Source organism: Pygoscelis adeliae, unplaced genomic scaffold (assembly GCF_000699105.1).
Source record: "Pygoscelis adeliae isolate BGI_AS28 unplaced genomic scaffold, ASM69910v1 Scaffold113, whole genome shotgun sequence".
Lineage (NCBI taxonomy): Eukaryota > Metazoa > Chordata > Aves > Sphenisciformes > Spheniscidae > Pygoscelis > Pygoscelis adeliae.
In genome coordinates, this window is record NW_008825108.1 from 1,576,780 (window position 1) to 1,596,530 (window position 19,751).

Below are 19,751 nucleotides of genomic sequence, written 5' to 3' on the forward strand. Positions count from 1 at the left end.
TCCTAGAGAAAACAATCTGTCCTGATTAAACCACCTTACAGACGCCCTCTCCCCTACATTTCATTATATTCTCATTTGAACTTCCTGGTATTTATCCTGACTCTGGTCACTTGTCTTGTTATCTTCCCCAAGAACCAAACCACCCCATACTGCTCAGTTGAATACTAGCACCTAGAAGGGTGGGGTAATTACTACTAATTTATATTTGCTATTTCTACAATTTTATTTTTGGGGGCGGGGTGGGGGAGGTGATTGCCACCAGTGATATCAACTATAAAGTGATCCTTGGTAGCTAAAGTTGGGAATTTTATTTACTTCTCTCAAACAAGCTTTAGTTAGGCTGGGACCGGTCAGACCAGAAGCAGACAACTATAGTGTAGAAGAGGTGTTTTTCCCAATTGCCTTTATAGAAGCCCTATATAGAAAAATAAGGAATTCAAAGGTGCAGTTCTTTTCAACCCAAAAGAGATACTGTAGCATGTTGGGTCAATCACATCCTAAAAGTACCTTTATTCCCCTTTGCTGCTCTTGGGTGACCAGCTTGGATATAGATTTTAATACAACATACCTTTCAAATCAGGTGAGATAAATCCAACCCAGAAAAATCTAATATTTGCATACTCAAGCATCAGTTAGCACTTATTCTTGCCAGGAAAAAGATCAAATACAGTTTATGGGAAGAGGTCAGTTGATGGATGAGGTCAGTTAGGAGACTTGATTCTGTTTTTAGCTTGACAAATCTTTTTCTGACAAAAAGAAGAAAAACCCCAACTTTTCAAGTTAATAATTTTTTGTTAGAACTGCGTATGTATAATATTCTGAAGTTTGGGGTTTGTTGTTCAAAATTATAGAATTAGGCATGTTTACATTTTCTTTGTCCTTCTCCTTTTCTATAATTTTTTACACACTGAGCAAATTCATGAAAAAATGGAAAACAGTGGAAAACAGCCAAAATATCAGGTATTTTTCACTTGATTTTATACAGTGATGAAAAAATTATTCTTTTTAATTTTTAAGTATATTTAAAATATTAAATGATTTAATGTCAGTTATTTAGTATGGTATTTCAAATTCTGAAAGGAGAAAAAATATGACTTTACTGTGGAAGGAAGGATGTGTTGTGAATCAAAACAGCAGAGTTGTTGACCTATTATTAATAACTGAGTGAGTGATCATGGATAAAATTTACCCAGAGACAATGCTGGGGAAGAAGGGAAGGAGACAAGTGTCAGAACAGTATGTGTTCCCCAAAATGAGGGAGAAGGAAAGGTCATGCTGTATTTTGTCAAGTTTGCCTGGAAGAAAACAACAAGACGCTGTGCGGAGAAAGAAGTTGAAGCTAGAGAAGTAAAAGTGTTTGAAAAGTGAGTCAGGCATGCTAAAAATCAACCAGACTTGTAAGCTGGAATTGGCACCAAAATAAGCTGCACATTCCTTACCAACATTATAAGACAAGGCCTATTCTGTTTACTGGTAAGTATGTGTTGCTTCTTACAGCCACCCTTCATATAGCCTCTCTGTCAGGATTTATTTTGGGTTATTTCTCAGGGCCATGTACTGACCTCAATCTGCCTTATAATAAGAGTTGTACGTATGCATGTATGTGCTGAAGCCATTGTTGCAGTCTGTAAAGTGCTTCAATAATTTGCATATTGTCCAGAGTAATTCCCTTTATAACTTTGTGTTTATTTTAATTTTGAAAAAAAAATGTAGGATGATAAGCATAAAATAAAAATCTGTGCTGGCAGTGGGAGGTTGTAGTCTTGTAATTCAAAACAGCAATTTATTCCTCGCTTATGGTACTGCTCCGTGACCATTTCACATATTTAATATTTAAATATCTGGAAAAATAGACTTCTGATGAATTGGAATAAAATCAATCCCATTTTCCATAAAATTATTTTTTAAATTAGTCATAGTCTGCCATTTTAGACCATACTTTGCTTTTTCTCTGTATTGATAGATGATAAATTTCTAACTGTGGAGTAGTAAATTGTCATCAGTTTTGATGCAGTACAATATTTAATCAATCAAGGCATACTCATATAAATATCTTTTATGTTAAAGATCATAATTTGAAAATAATAATACTCTGTAGTGTGCAACATAACTATATCTGCAAATTATTTATGTACTTTTAGAAGTGCATATGAATATCTGTAAAACAAAGGCATTGATTATTAAATGGAAAAAAAGTTGATGGTGCAATTTCCCTTGGTATATACCTAATTCACTTCCTTACTTCAGTAGTATGATTTGAAGAAAAAAATCACTACAGTCCCAACTAACAACACTTTCATCCCATTTCTGAAAAGTGTGCTGCCATGGTGTCTAACATGAGTAATACTTCTACAAAATAGAGTACAGTATGTATAGTAGAACATTCTGAAATACAACTAATTAAAACACATTGTAAGCCAGTCTGTAGTTTCATCCTACACTATCTATGATATTATGAGCTATTCAAAAGTCACCCACCTGAATTACAAATTCAGCTTTATTATATTTACAGATGTTTATATGAGTGATGTTTTAACCCATCTCATTTCAGTAATAACCCAACAGCTGTTTAATTTGGTTATAGACCCTCTGTGCCACATTGTTCCCATTGGCCAGGAGCAAAGCACTGAAGACAAAATTGTTGTTATTCTCAAAGTAACAGAGTATGCTGTCCTTCACTGTGATACCTATTCCAAATTGAACCAATCTATTGGTTCAATTGAACATGAACTGCAAAACAAGAGACCTTTAAATTTTCCATTTGCTTTTTTTTAGGGGAAAAAAAAAGTCTTTAATTTCATTCTTGTTCATAAATATGGGAGAATGACTCTAGTTTGGTATAATTGGATCTGCTACATTATAATAATAAATATTAAAAAGTAGGCTATATTTTTATAATCTTTAACATTTACTTTTTTATGGATGGAGGCTGTCAAGTCCTTTGAAACCTCAAGCTTTATAGCTTGATACGAAGGATGACAAATAAGGAACACTGAATTTTTAGCATCTACTGCCTTGTGCTTGAGATCATCTTTTTTAAGCTTTTGTGAACTCACATCTGCTATCATAATCTGAAGAGTCTCACAGAACACAGGAAATTTTAGGTAAAAAAGCAAAACTCTGTTGTCAATTCTATCATGCCCTTCTTCCCTTGTCCTTCAGTTTTATTATTACTCTAAGTGTGAAACCTAGCTTTGTTTTAACAGACCAATACCCACTGGGTGGACATTGTTCTTCAGAAAGCATAAATTTTAGTGATCAGTATACAACAGATAATACAGAGAACCAAATCTAAATTATTTAAAAATAGAGGGAGTGGGAAAACATTACTAAAACAGCAGATTGCATACTTTATTCAGCAGTTTTCCATTAAAAAGCAATTGACTGAAAAAAACAGAAATGTCAACTGGGCATTTTTTAGCTGGTGTAGTGTAAAATTTATGTTTTTACATGATAATTTTGCAGGCTCATTTGGGAAATAATGGAACACAGGTTTGTGTTTGGCTGTTTGGTGCTGATTAGAAAGTTAGACTTGGGTCATTGCTTGTGGTTGTACTACTTTTTAACAATTATTCTAAAACCACGTGAATTACATTCATGTTATTTTTGCCCTAGTTTCAAGTGAAAATTGTCATAGCAGATTTGTGCCCATGTCTTCAGATTTCTTCCTAAACTAATCCTGGGTGAGAAAATCATTGCCAAAAATTGAGCCATTGTCATAATACTCATGTTGCCGGGGAGATTCACTTTGGCTTCTAAAGTCTGTAGGAATTAATCTTTATATGGCAAGCGTGTACTATAGCAGGAAAATTAGGCAGAATACATCACAAGTCCTGACAGTGGTACGTTCTTCCCATTATCTTTAAATTCATCTAGAAGTACTATCACGTGGACTGACATTTAAACAGGTAACATTTAAAGTTTCTTTTTGGTTGACTTTTGAAATATAATTTGGAATACTTTTGGTACTCTTGTTCTTCTAAAACATCATGAAAGTAACATGATACAGCTGTTGAATTTAGATGACATTTGTATAAAAGTCAGGTTACATATGCTGCAAAGCTAAACTAAAATATGTATATCCAAATTCATTCAATATGTTCAATGGCCTTAATCAGATATATAAATTTTATCTAGTATAATACCTAGTTCTCTATTATTCTTTTCGGGTGTATTCTAGAAGCAAGTTTGTGGGTTTTTTTAAGGTACTGAAAGAGAATTTGGGGGGGTTCTTTTTGCTCAGAAAAAAACAATTATATCTGGATTAATTTGGGATCACAGCCATAATGGTAAATAATTCATTCACAATAGTAGGCCATCCACAGAGAGGCTACACTAGTTTGAGATTATTTCTTCTACTCAGAAAGAGGTGGCTGAATAAGTAAATACTTGCAAGACTTATTTCAAAATCTGATGTAGATTGAACTGAGCATTTAAAGAAGGAATTCCTTCTTGATGGAAAGCTATATAGCAGTTCTCCATTTCTCCCATTTTCTGTTCAGTGAATGTATTTGGATTATTAATTCTTGTAGACGTTAACATTGGCTCTGAGCCTCTGAAAAGTTTTTTCTTTCTTCCAAGGAGCATTGATTGTGTGCTTGTGTGTGGGTAAGTGTTTGCATACTTCAGAATTTCAGTCAGTGCCCACAGTTCTGTAAAAAAAAAAAAAATACAGAGTGTGGGGTCACACATCCACTCTCTCTTACATAACAGAAATCTCATCCTCTTCATTTTTCTCTGTGAATTAATGAACTCTCACATTGTCACATTTAATCACAGTTTCCACATTTTAGATATCTTGCAGACTGATAAATAACCCAAATCAGTGTCGGTAATTCCTTGATAGTTTGAAGCATGTTTAGTGGCTATGTAAGAGCCACTAAGATCACATCTGAAGAAGAGCACCTTATTCACTGTCTGTGAAAGCATGATGTGAGTCAAACAAAGTAACACTCAGTTCAAATTAGAGATTCAGTAGGTCAACATGATGTGGCCCACCCACATCATATTATTTATTATATCATTTACTACTAGTGGCCAATTTTCTTGAAGGGGTAAGAAAAAAAAAGTCCATTGCATAAAAATGGGGAAAAGGGAGACTGGATCAATTTTGCTTACATTTATTTGTGGAGAAGTACAGAAAACTCTCCATGCAAACAGCATCATAGTGCAAACTGGTCTAATAATATTTTTAAGAGACTAATTCAGAGACTACTCTACGATTTTGAAAGTATGACTTTTTTTATATATGAAGAGCAAAAATTTTAGTCCTGAGATCCAAACAGATTTCCTGTTTTTACATGGGTCCTGTTACAATACAATATTCCAGGGTACATGTTTTCCAACCTAAAACTTGTGTGCAAATGAACTGTTATTTTGAGCAGAAATGTAACAATAAACAATTAAGAAGATTGACACCAAACCCACATATTTAAATCTTGCATTCAACCTAATCTAGGATCAAGGACTATTATTATGGCTCTTCTGTAGTAAGAAGATAAAGAGTGAATTACATTCAGATTTTGTAGTGTTTTGTCTTGTTAATAGGAGTCAACAGGGTTGAAATCTGTGTGCTGGTAATAGCAAAATTGCTAAAATAAATCCTTGGTCATTTAAAAAGAACTTCCAACAATATTTCCAATGAAGGAAAAATAAGAAAATAAAGAAGGTACAAATTTTTTTACAAAATTGGATTGGATGAAAACATAATAAATGAAAGGTTAAAACTCCGAGGGAATTGTAGTAGATAGTAATTTCCTATGTTAAATGAGTTACATCTGAATTTGTAGGAAAGCAAATCAGTTGACATAACTTGTGTTGAATGTAAAATAAAAATGATAAAGCCTTACCATTCTTTCTCCATGCAGAGATTAGTTCACTCATTCATTCCTGAAATGAACTGTGGTTTAAAGATGGAAAATCCAGAGGAGATTTTAAGCCAAATCTCCCCAGTGTCTCTGAAACTGAATTTTATGGATTTTTTTTTTTTTGTCTTACAAAATTTCTCCTTTCTTTCAGTAGTTATTTTCTGTGGGGATGAGAGGCTGTTTGTATTTTCATTTCAACTCACTCTGTACTGGACTGTATACACAGGCTGAACAGTTGAGCATTGCAGCTAGGAGGTCTCATAATTTCTGTGGCATACCCTCAGCTTGGAGACTAGTTGTATACGTTTTCTGCATATTAGGTCATAAAAAATAAACTTCGCAGGCCTTTCCTGGGAACAATAAGCAAAGAAAGCAGCATTTGTTAAGCCAGCCCCTAGAGGCAGAGATTTAATGGTACGGGAGCTGCGGTATGCCTCCCTTGCACAGTCCTGCTGCCAACACATCTGGCAGTGCTGTCAGCCTGCCTGTCCCGATGGCCTCCCACTCTCCCGGGCACCCTCCAGCCTCTGCGCTGACTGTATCTCAGCTTTTCACCAGGGGAAGTCCTTGACTTTTTTTAATTTGTAATGCCTAGCAGTTCTTTCAGTGGCTACTAATTTCTGTTGAATTTGTTTTCAAGGCTTCTGTCCTCTCTTCAAAGATAAACATGGTATAAATGAAGAGCTGTCATTCTGAGTCAGCTATTTTTCAGTCAGACTGAGTGTTATAGCCCACGTATTAAGACAAAAAGAGAAACAGCAGATAAGATAGGCTCCGAGATTATGTTTATTCAGATGGCAAAAAAAATGCTCTTTCTTGGGTTTATTATGAACTAGTTTTGTTACTGTCCTGATGTCATAGTGTAGTATAGTATAAAAACAGTGCCATCAACTGAATAATTTTCATATAGTTGTAGATCACTTTAGTTCTTAATTAGCTTTGTAGCCACACAACTTCTACACAAGCTTTAAGAGTGCAGTTGTGCCTGTCGAATCATATTAGTTATGCAACAGATACTACCTTCAGGGCTCCCAAAGTATGACTGACCATGCGAGATTTCTGCTGCAAATAGTAATTCCGGATGACAGTATTCCCTTGATCCCTGTATATATAGGAGGGAATTGTAAGAGCAGAGGTCGTTATCATCGTATGTTATTTATTACGTAACTGGGTAAAACAAAAATATGCTTTGCTTTGCTTCTAACCTGTGGGAGAAACACATTCCCTGGAGCATTACATTGTCATATCTCAGGGATACCTTGGACAAAAAGGGTCTATTTAAAATGAGTTTTACTTGTAGGTTTGGAAGCATGAATTGAAAAGCAAGTTGTTGTGAGGTTTTATCCTAGTTATTAATTCATCAAAGTAGATGTGACAGAAATAAGAAGTTGTAAAGCTCTAGGGCAAACTCAGTTTTACTTTGAGACTTTCCCTGTAAAAGGCTTATGATAGAAACACCAAGAAAAAAAACCCTCTTTCTGTCATCATTCGATTCAGAGAAGTCAAAGCTCTTGACAACTGAGATGTCAAAGCTCTTGACGACTGAGCAGCCTCTAGTATTTCAGATGAAGAGAGAAAGTTGGCCACTTTAGCTGCAGAGGTACAAAGAGGTGACTGCTTGTTGTAAATGCTAGTACTGCAGATATGTCAAGAGCACAGAGGAATTTCAGAGAGCAGCAGCAACTGAATAATTGAAAGGCTTGAAGGGGCTATGTCAGTGACTCAAGTAAAAAGGTCTAAAATACTGGACACAGGTAGCCCAGCTAAAGTGGATGCTAATAGTTATTATGAATATAAGCTGAAGATATTTCAAGGCTGAGAGGACACTGTGTTAGGTATGGGACTCTCCGGGAGCACAATTTTGAGTAATGATTTGTTTTTAAGCAAGGGAAAACTTAAGCTGGTGACCAAAGAAAATCTCCCAAAGAATGAGCTCCAAGCTGCTGAGCAAACTAGCAGGAACTCCATTCCTTAATTATTTGAGATTATATTGACCAAAGCATTAGGGACTGTACTGCTGGTAGCAGAGTTGCCTTGGCACGGCAAAGAATGTACAATTTGATAAACTCGTATCTTTTTCTGTTTCCAAGCAAAGCAACAAAAGCATGTTATCAAACAGCTTTGCCTTACTGTAGTTAGAAACCGGAGCTGTAAGTCACCAGATGATACTTGTTATGCTTTTCACCACCTGTCACCTATCCGGATGCCCAAGCGTATGCCAAAATGTCTATTTTAATTCCAACTGAAAGAGTACAAAGAAATGAGAAAATGTAAATAACAACAACATACTACATAGATTACACAGAAAGTTTATTCTGTGAGATTCTGAAAGTATTATAGACACTTACCGATGTGTATAAACTGTATGTAAATTAGTAACAAGAGTTCCACCCTGTAGCACTATAAAGTTTCTCTTAGAGGAACATGAAGAAAAAAATATACATGTATGTGTGGTTTTGTGCTTCAAAATTCTGATTCAATCTGACTTGAGATCGTTGGCTTTCTATTAAATATGATATTTTCATTTGGTATGTAACATTAGTTGTAACCTTAAGGACAGGAGTTTTTTAAACAAAATGCTGGACAGAATAACACTGCTGGGCTGGCAGTTTCTGAATCCTAGAGTAAGACCTACAGGCACAAGTTTTAATGATACTTTTGAAAAGTGAGAGAGGAGTTTTAAAATTTAAATCTCATTTTCAAAGCTAGGTTAGGGGCTTTAACATCAAAGTGTGCTGCGTAGCCTTACAAGTTCTTGACCACTAGGGTGTAAAATGAAAATATTGATTAGGAGGTATGACACAAAACATCACTACATGGTTCATGTGATCAGTAGCTGATCTCTAAAACAAAATCCACTGAGGATATCAGAACAACACTTTCCTTACTACCATGCAGTTTGCATGGAGGTTTACTGTGAATCCAGTTCCAGCTGCTGAAAAATGAAAAAAAACCCCGAACTTAGTTACATATTGTCAGAATATCACTTGAAATATATTTGAATACTTTTTAATATATTATTAATAATACCATATACCATTAACTATTTAGAAATGTGATTAAAACAGAATGAGCCTAGGAATATCTACACAACTTCTGCTGAACAGCACTTTAGGTCAGATAAAAGCTGCTTTCAGCAACTTGAGGGGAAGCAGCAAACCAAGCCCTTTTGAGATCATTGCTAGCTTTTGTCTTAAATAAGTAGATTTAGTCTCAGCTTCATCCTACTGGCTGATAAGATAAACCACCTGGACATGTTTTTTTCTTAAACTGCTTTCTTTTTGGGGGAGGGGAGGAATTAGGAATTACTTCAGTTTAACTCTGGCTGCTTGTGGGTGCTCTTAAGCACTGACTATTTTGATCAAACTAAAAATAACTTAATATTTAAAAATATGTATATATCTTTGTTAAACAGCGATGCTGTTCATCAAGACATCTTTTTTTTCTGACACATGATCACAAATTTTAAAAGCTTTTCATCCTTTGCCTCGCTGTTTTTGTGAGACATGTAGCATCTTTTTGCTGTAAAGGATAAAATTAACCACTACAGTTTAGTATATGTTGTGCCTGTCAAAAATAAACACATACGGAGTGAAACCTTTTCATTATAGAAATGAATGACTCATCTGTGACTGCTCTTTGTATAGACAAAAATTTATGTATATTATTGAAGAGTAACAGCAATGGTAAAATCAAGACATTTTAATAGGAATTTTGACAACTGAAAAATGTGTTTTTCAGAAAACCTATTAGTTGCAGTTATAAAACTTAACATTGGGAGCAACTTAAAATCCAATTTGTTGTTATTTCACAGGAAACTTACTCCAAACTAACAAGCATGAGTATTGCTCTTATTCATCACAGCCTTTCACTATAATGCCCAAATACATTTTAATAGTTAAATTCAAATATCAAGTAAAAATAACAAGAGTATTTTTTTCACAACACACATATTACTTATGTTATTCTGATATTAGATAGATTTTGATCAGTGAATACCTTAACTTTTTTCTCCCATGCCATATTGCAACAGCTGCCTTACAGAGAGGCAGGAACACTCGCTAAGTAGATATGTTGAGTTGAACCTCATTATGTGTGAAACGTGGTGTCTCTGTTGCTATGAAATAGGCCAATTCTGTTCTTCTTCTGGTGTGGTTCTGATAGCTTATGTATGGGGGATGTTGCCATCATCTTGAACCTTCTTTTGTTTCTAAACTTAAATCAGTGTTTTCCATAGGCGCTTTTTATTAGATATGCCCAGACTTTAATGGTTTTGGTAGATGTTGATGCTTATATATGCTATTTTAGTTTGTGTTGATGATTTCTAAATATTATTTAAATCCTCAAACTCTAGAATGCATATGGATTTGATTATTCTAGTGCTTACATCTTGAGTAACTTCATATATAATTTTATTCCACAGGAATTTGCTGCACTGACAAAAGAATTAAATGCGTGCAGGGAACAGCTGCTTGAAAAAGAGGAGGAGATTTCAGAACTGAAAGCTGAAAGAAACAACACAAGAGTAAGTATACAGCAGACCTTTTCTGGATATCATGTATGTGTAAAGCAGGAGGAATATACTTATATATAAATTTAGATCTTCATTTGTATAAATAAGAAGACAAAATTCCAGCCCTTTCATAAGTACATGAGACTTGTAAGATTCTAAGTAACAGGACATATCTATCATGCTATAGTCCCAGAGGAAATGACTGTAAGCGTTAACAAGACATACTACAAAAATAGCAGATTTTGTATATAGCATGGTAAGTACATTCAGTTTAAATGTTTTCTAAAGCAAGGGACTCACGCAACCTTCCAAGCCCCAGGGCCTGCATAAGTAGCCTGCACATATCCTCATCTCTTACCAAGGCAAAAGGCAAGGTTACAACAGACCCAGCTTTCCCTCGTGCCTTGGATTTGATCTGAATAAGGATGAGACGAAGGCTGCTACCTATATCACAGTGAGCCTGCTGTTTAGTCTAGATGCAGCCATGTGACCCTTAAAGTAAATGTCATTTGCTCTACAGCTGAGTGAGGACAAGATTTCACCTTTAAATTTACTATGTTCTACTTCAATTAGAAGATGTTATTCTGTCTGGAAATAAGAATATGTGATAGGACCTTCTGAAAATTCTCAAATGGTGTACAGAATGGTTTTTGGAATAAAATAATTTGCACGTGCAAGTGTCTGGGCAGAGGCAGAATTGATCAAGAAATGGAAGAGGAGAGCAGAGGAGGCTTTATGGGATGTGGAAAGGTGTGAAGAAAGAGATGGAGTGGTCCCAGATCAGACAGGAGTCAGGCTGGTAATGAACATATGGAATAGATCTCAGAGAGGTTGAACGCCAAGGATGTTTTCTCATATCCATATTTCATTCTTCTATGATCTGGGTAACTCTTCCTGTTTTCCTCCTCTCACTAAACTAATAGCACTTTGGCTGCTCAGATAACATCTTTCCTTGGTCAGCTAATTTGCATTCTGAAGGAAATGTACATGACAAAAGAACTGAGAGAGGGTCTTTCTCCCTCCTTTCTTCTGTCCAGCTGTAGCACCAGGGTGCCATAGACTTCAGAAATCCAAGGAAGGACAGAGGATACAGATGCCTACAAAGAGGCAGAGCTGCCCCATCTACCTCCATGCTAGCTTGGAGGTGCAAGAGATGATCACATTTAGCACAAAAGTCTTAGAGGTGATTGGTTTGGGAAATGTGATGGGAGACATACATGAGACCTACTTTTTCTCCCATGACTTCCATACATTCTAAACAGTCCAGAATGACTCCCACAAAAATAGAATTAATTAGTGGAGAAGCATGTAGGAATTGCACTGCATTCTTTAGGTTTAGCAAACCATCTCAACTACAAATCTGAAGACTTTCTACAGCTGCTTAAATTTTCAGTAACTGCTATGTGTATCAGTTATTTTAGTATTTAAGGTAAAAATAGGAAAGTCAATTAAGAAAATAATTTACATAGAATAAAGAATACTTCGCATTAATTTCCAGCACAAACTTTTGAATACAGAGATGTAGTTAAAATATACACTCAATTGTACCTATTTGGTAATCTACATATACCCATTCCTGCACAGAACATATATCCATTTGCCTTTCTTTACAGAAAAAATACCATATAAAGTAAATTTGCAATGTCATCTTCTCAGTTGTCCTAAGTTCTTCATAAGTATGCACACAAACCTGCCTAGCACAATGCTTTACCCATTTCACTACAAAGCCCATCGAACACCAACTTTGGTATATTAAAACTGCAGTGCGCCAATACTTACTGTGGGTCTGATATAAGCAGTGCAGACTAGCAAAAACCCCAAGACAGCCTAGTAGCCAAAGATAGTCACTTGCCAAACGACTGTGAGAGAAAAGGAAGATGAGTCAACTGCAAGTCATCACCTGAGTCAGACTGAGCTCTGTCATAGGCACTTTCTTTGCAAACCAAGAAAATTAAAGATCATCCATTCTTATGTTTCTTGTGTTATGTAAAAGAAAAATCAGTAAGAGATTTTCCAGGAGAACTAATACCAACAAATGAGAGTTATAGATTGTGATAATCCTTGCGAGAAGTCCTTGCAGTTAAAATCAGCAAACTCTATCAGTGTGTTTTCAGAATAAGGATGAAGCTAGGTATTGGAGATGAGAAGATTTAGGCTATGAAAAAATATAAGAAATGCAGGAAATGTTACAGTAAACAAGAAGGGAAGATATAGTCCAAGTATTAATGGGGAAGGAGAGAGAAAAAATTGAGACATGCCTTACTCTGACCTCTAGCATTTTCATTAATAAATTATCACTCCATCGTGTCAAACATATGTTCTTGCCAGGTTCTAAGCTGCCATATACTCCGTTAGTTGCCAGAGTTTGCTGTAATAGTCATGCTGTCTTCTATAGGCTCCGGTACGCTTCTTTTATAGTGAAAGACCAGCATTTTAGATACAAAGCTGTTGTCTTCAGAATACAGTCTTGATGACATGCTAGTGATGAGATTTCTAGCAACTTTCATTGAGAAGGCATTGCCTATAAAGAGGCACTTTTGCAAACTGAGATTTATGCTGTTATTAATGCAAAACAACATCAATATTATGTAAGAAAAAGCTGCTCCAAAATTTTTCTCTTATTTAAGCAAAGATTCTGATAAAGTAATACTATTTGGAGGATCACTGATACACTTTTGCAGTGAGGAAATTAAATGTCTTTTCTAATATATAAAGGTAGTCCAACTAATCCTTCTTTCTTCCAGCCCACTAGTGTTCACACTTAACCCAGCTCTATCTTGGCTATGCTAGCAAGGCTTACCTGCCTTCCCAGGACACTCTTATGCATAACCATGCATAGTGGAACTACTCAGTACAACCAGTTTTGTCCCAGGTAGCACTTCCTACTACTTTTAAATAAAGGGGCTCAGTTCCATATTCTCAGATTGCTGTTTCTAAATTTTTTAATCCAACCTTTTATTTCCCTGGGGTAACAGCGTAAAGATACTGTTTGAAGTACCTACTGCTTCAAGCTGAAGATCAGCAAGAAGAAATAAAAGTGGCAACTCTGTCAGGTTCTGAGTACACACTCCCAACCGTCTCTTGCCTTCTAGCTCCCTTTTACATTTTCAGTTACGTCTAACTGGCACTTTTTTCTTTATTCTAGGCCCACACCTGTGTGTTTCTTTATTTCTTGGCAACAATCTCCTAAAGTTTTTGCCAGTCTCCACAAAAAAAACCCCAGACAACACACCTCCTGTTTTGCCACTCTATGCCAAGCTGCAGTGGCAGACCCTGACCGTAAAATGTGTTCTAGAGAGAGCATGTTGGAATTAACATTCTTCAGGGCCCATAAACTCCAGATCTCAGCCAAAATACCAAGGTTTACACCTTACCCCAATATTTAATCAAGTTCCTACTCAATCCTTCTAGCAGTATTCTTAAGCAAAGCTCCCTACTGACCTTTTGCTCTTGAATATGTTTTTTTACTGCCTACGATAATTAACTTTTTCTGACATATTAGGGTACAAATATTTTCATGTCAAGAACTTAGCTGGCAACTTAATCTGTCAGTATGCGAGGCAAAATAGAAAATGCAGGAGCATATGTATATGTATTGATTGGTGTGGCATTGCTGGCAGGAAGACAAACAGGTTCTCTCTGGAAAATCATTGTGTGGGACTTTGAAAACATATACAAAAATATCTTAATGGAAACTGTTACAGTTATTTCTCTGGATATTCTCTAGCTAGAATGATCACCTATAGCATGTGGAAAGACAGCATCTTTTCTGAAGCTGGAACACAGGTCAATGTGATCTAGCATATTATTTAATGGAAATTATAAAATAACACTAATTTGGCTGTGCTAAGTTTAAATTAAAATTGAAAGTTATTTTTGTCTCAATGTGTATTCTTTAAAAGTAGAAAAAGCTTGTAGGATTAACTTATTTAATCAGAATATGACTATGGGGAAATGTGGGGTTTGGTTTGGCAGCTGAAACAAAAAATCTATTACAATACTGATATGGATTAACCTGATTGTGGTTTTTTCACTACAACAAAAAAACAGACACATATATATGCTTTTTGTATATAGCATAAAATGTTACTTAAATTGGTCTGAAATATTTTAGTTCAAGCAGTTTTAGAAACAAGAAAAATTAAACCTATATTCATGAATGAAACAGCAGTAACAAAGACAGTGTCATCATCTTTCTTTTACTTAATACCTCAGGAGTTGAAACATTTATTAAAGTGAACAAGGCTGACTTAGATTTAATTTTATTCATATTTTATTGTCTCAATTCCTTAGTGAATGGTTTATGAAACATCTTTAATTAGGCACTGCAGTCTCATAATACCCATAGATCAGAACTTAACCCTATATTTTATGATTAAATTTCCCTTTTATTATATTGGAAAACTCTAAGAATATCTTTTAAAGTATGGGTTTAATGCCTTTATTTAGCTCATTTTCTTAGAGGTCCTTTTACTTACATCAGTTTGATAGGTGCTGAAACTAAATCGGGCACTCTATTTTCTTTTTTAAACATGATAACATGAGTTCTTACAGCCTGAAAGCACTATACCCATGAAAAAAAATATAACTGTTTCCTAAAGTTCTGTAAAGGCAAAAGCATTATTTCACTAATGTAAATGACAGTAATTTTCATTATTTTTGCCTCAATATTATGAAACACATTCTAGACATGTTTCTTCTTTCAAAATAAGAACTTCTGTCATAGGAAACAGGGTGACAAAAGATAGTAATATGTAATATATTGCAAGTCAATAACTGTATTTTCAGACACTGTATAATGTAATAGTTATTATATTTATATTCATTATTCTCATAAAAACCCTTTTCTTCATTTCTATTACTTTGTATCATTATCCTCATTATTACATTTTCTTTCCTACTTTTGCTTCACATGTGTGTGTTTCTATTAAGGTTTTAGGTTGCCAGTATTTTCTTTTCTGTCTTAGATGTACAGAAGGACTGACATGGGACATATGCTGCAGTTAGGCTGTAACTTTGTTTTTTCAAAGAAAGATTTTTGCCAGTAATTTACCAGCTATTTGAGGTCACCCCAGCTGACCACGGGTGCAAATTGGTTTCCACCACTGTGGAAAAATGCTGGAGAAAATGACTGATTTTGTGACTGGTTTTAGAGGTAATCTGCAACCCCATGTCTGCTTATTTTACTTGTCGTCTTTGCTTGCACCAGAGATGGAGGTTCACTGAACAATGTGCATTCTAAATATAGACTGAAAGGAAATTCAATTTTGCCTGTGCTGGTGAGAAATTTTAAGCTGGACCTTGAAAGAGAATTGTCTTCTTAGTGGGTGGCCCCGTTCCTCTAAGGAATCCTTTAAGCTAAGTCTGTCTCATTTTAGTAAATCCCTTATCTTTTATATTTTTTCCCTGTATTCCATTATTTCTGCCTCTCCTTTTCTCTCCATCACCCTGTCCTGATTCTTTAATTTCTCCATTTATTATCCTGCTGTGAACTTTTTTTTTTACAAACCGGTTTGTTGAAAACAGAGAAAGTTAAGATAAAATATTTTATATTGATTAAAATCCAGGTCCTGTAATAATACAAACTCTACTGAGAGTCATCATTCCTAAAAAAGAATGTTTTAACATTTTTCATTTTCCATATGTAAATCAGTGTCCATGTAGTAATGATGTTATAGTATAATATAGGTAGGTGATAGCTTACAACGATGTAGTTTGTATCGTTAAATTTAACCATGCATTTCCATTTCACAGAAATCAATTACTTCATAAGTGCTGTGGAAGTGATTTGAGAAATACAGGAAGCTGGGTATATTCTAACAGTTTTCTTTATTCTTGTTGTTTAGTTCTAATTAATGTTTTAAAGATGCTTCATTCGCTAACAAAATACGCACTAGAGCATTTTGCAGTCTTTAGATGATTATTTTTAAACATTCTTTATGCTCATGAAGAGTCCAGAGCTCCAGAAACCTCCATCCCATTTAACTAAGATACAATTATCAGCATGGCATCTTGAGCATCCTAAAATTTGCCCGGCATAAGAATAAAATTCACATGTCAGATTATTTCATAATTCATTGTCAAGCTTATGCTTTCCAGTAGGAAAAGCATAGCAATGATGATGCGTGGGGTGATTCTGTCCCGCCTGCTGCTGTTGATCTTCATCTTCTTTTGTCTGCAAGCTGCCTGTCCCTCTGAGTGCTCAACAACTGCAGCAGCTTGACACCATGTGAGGGAGCAGAAAATGCTCAGCAGCAGCCCATGATCTTTATTAAGGCCAGAGTTTAACTGCGGCATACTAAAATACCTAACAATTCTTTTGTAGTTTAAATGAACTACCAATATTGTTACAATGCTATTTCGACATGAAATCTTGTGGTGTTCTCGCAAATAGTAATTCTTGAATTGCATAGGGGGGAAAGTCCTCAACATGCCCCCATGCCCACATGATATTGTGATTTCCTTCAGTCATTAAACTTAAACATTGCTTGGGCACACCATTATCTTCAATGTCAATTTTATATATTTATATGTCCCTTCCCCCATCATTGTAGCAATGGGACACTTCATAGTTCTGTCAATGTAGGTATGTCTGCTCTTCCCAGTGACGTAGGGAAGATCTATTACACTTTTTTAAATATAATTGTAGTTGGGCCAAAGATGGATAAAATAGCAGAGCAGGGGCAAGGATTTGCCATCAGGTGCTCACAGTCAGATGTCCTAACCCTTGGGTTATTCTTCCCGGTCAGCACGGCTGGGAATAATGTGGCACTGGGAGACCTGGTTAATAATACTCTCTGCTCAGCTGGATTTGCTGTAAGCAGTGCTCACAGAATGTGTGGAGAAATAGAGTTTACTTTTGTTGAAAAGCAAAAATAAGAAATTGCTATAAGCTGGAAATCTATGCCAGCACATCTCCTTCAGCTTTCTTAGGGCTGATAGTAAGGCAAATTCCAGTGTTCAGAGGTAGTTTCCAGAAAAATGAACCACTGCTAGCTGAGTAGCTTGAGTGAATAAGAACAGTAAGAAAAAGCATGATGTTCACAAGTAAGTGCAGTCATTCTCCATGAGTATTTTGTCACTTAGCTGTGATGTCAGCTCATCTCTCTTTATACAGTAAAATAGGCAACACAATATTTTGCACTTGATTTATTTAATGACTAAGAAATATATGCAGACATTAAAATATGGTTTTGTCACCTCTGATGAGGTAATTCTAAGCTAAAGGCAAAATTAGCTTTTGTGTATATTAAATGGATGACTTTCATTGGTTTAGTTTTATGTTATGCACATTTCGAACATGACAGTAACTTAACCTAAAGTTAACTGTGTTGTCTGCTGCTCTGCAAAGGGCTAGGGTGCTGCACTGTTCATCCTACATAGTAAACTCCTCCACGATCACTCCAGTAGAAATTCTGAGTTCCCACGATTCTCCTCTCTTCTTATACTTGGAAACATTGTTTAACTTTTTTTCCTCTCTTCATCACTCTCTTCAATCTCCATTCTTCCTTCTCTTAGTAAGGATCTTGTCTTTCTTCTGTCCATGTGGACTTCAAATTCCCTGTCGAGATTGTCTGTCTACGCCAGTTCAAAATGAGGTGCTGGATGTATATTAGTTTTTTTCCTGTGTTCCTCATTTATCTCTGTGCTGTAGGTTATGTGTAATTCCTTCTGTCATGAAAGTTTTTTCCATGTCAAGAATTCTGTGTCACCATCATTTTTCTTCTCTCCTAAACCAGATTTTCTCATTTTCCCTTCCAACTAAGACCTGCATACAGACTCTTAAGAGTTCTTCTTTCCGATCATCACAGTGTTTGTCTGGGAGATAAGTTTTTTAGGGTGGTAGGGCATCAAATATGATAAATTTGCTCAGCGTTAGGCCAAAAAATTAGTTACCAAGTTTTTCTTACTCTGGACTGGTTTAGTGGGTGTCAGTTCGAGCTTCAGACAACTACAGACTTATGGAAGGAATGGCCATGCTAAAAGCTCAACTATGGTTCAACATTTTCCTTTTTTTTCCCAATTGCTCCAGAAATTCATATCATTTTGACCGGATTTAGGCTGTTGTAGCTATGGTGCATTGAAAAGTTTCTGCATAAAGAAAGGCAGACAAGACAGACAACCGAGCAGGATGAGACAGGCTCTAACAGGATCAGCTGGCAAGTGGGAATGACTGTGGAGTGTCATGGTTTAACCCCAGTTGGCAACTGAGCACCACGGTCAGCTGTCCTGGCTGTGCCCCCTCCCAGCTTCTTGTGTTCCTCCAGCCTTCTCAGTTGGTAGAGCATGGGAAGTTGGAAAGTCCTTGACTAGTGTAAACACTACCTAGCAACAACAGAAAACATCAATGTGTTATCAACATTGTTCTCACCCTAAATCCAAAACACAGCACTGTACCAGCTACTAGGAAGGAAATTAACTCTATCCCTGCTGAAACCAGGACATGGAGAAACGTAAGTCCGCAGCATAGATTAGAGTCAGAGTCTGGCTACCCTAGGGCTACAGAGCGGGGTAGAGTCCAGCTGCAGAGAGAATGGAAATGTTGCAGCCGCACAGTCTCTTTGTAGAGATGGGGCAGAGAGTAGATTGTAACATTAGAAATCAACTATTGACTTACTTTCCTCCAGCTATCTCCTAGATAAACTAGGTGGCCTAGAAAAATCACAAAGTTACATGAATTTAGAGCAAAATTCAGAAATCCAGTTCTATTCACGATAGTAATTAACTGTGTATTTAAGTACTGCTATGAACAGAAATACTCTGTAACTATTTGGAAGCTATTCTGATCTCGTCTAAGTTACAACCTTACCACAGCCCTGTACCTAGTTCCTGATGCCTCTATGATGAAGAGGTCTCTTCAAATTTGCCTGTTACTTTGGTCTGCCTCAAATAATTAAAAATCCACCTATTTCTGCTGTTAGTCCTACAGGGATGGGATGACAAAGCTCGTGAATTTCTTGCTCATTTCCTTTTGATAAATACAGGCCATCACTTGAATTCAGGGGCAGTAGAAATACCCTCCTTTCTTGAACTGCGTGGAGTCATTACAATTCTTAATGTATTAACATTGTTTGTGTATGTGTTCACTATTTTTTGTGAATAATACAGTTATTGTAACATAATAACCAGGTGCAAATCCAGACACAAGAACCATGTTTGAAGCAAAGATAACACCAAACCCTAATCATTCCTGATTTAGTAGCAATATATTACAACTATAATGTGATTACACTCTGGTTTTGCTCTTCTATGTCTATTAATTCATGTAACAATAAAGGTCATTATGTGACTGAGAATAACTATGGATTGCAGATAAATAAAATCTTTACTAATAGTAGCTATATTAAGAACCACATCGAAGGAGAAATAAT

At 35.9% G+C, this 19,751-nt stretch overlaps 1 protein-coding gene across 1 annotated transcript in view; it reads left to right on the forward strand.

Moving 5' to 3' along the window:
* PPFIA2 (protein tyrosine phosphatase, receptor type, f polypeptide (PTPRF), interacting protein (liprin), alpha 2) overlaps positions 1 to 19,751 on the forward strand; it is a 356,094-nt gene that overhangs the window by 212,412 nt on the left and 123,931 nt on the right. The window contains exon 4 of the mRNA XM_009327518.1: positions 10,291 to 10,392. Coding sequence (XP_009325793.1) covers positions 10,291 to 10,392 — 102 coding nt within the window. The remainder of the gene's footprint in view (positions 1 to 10,290; positions 10,393 to 19,751) is intronic.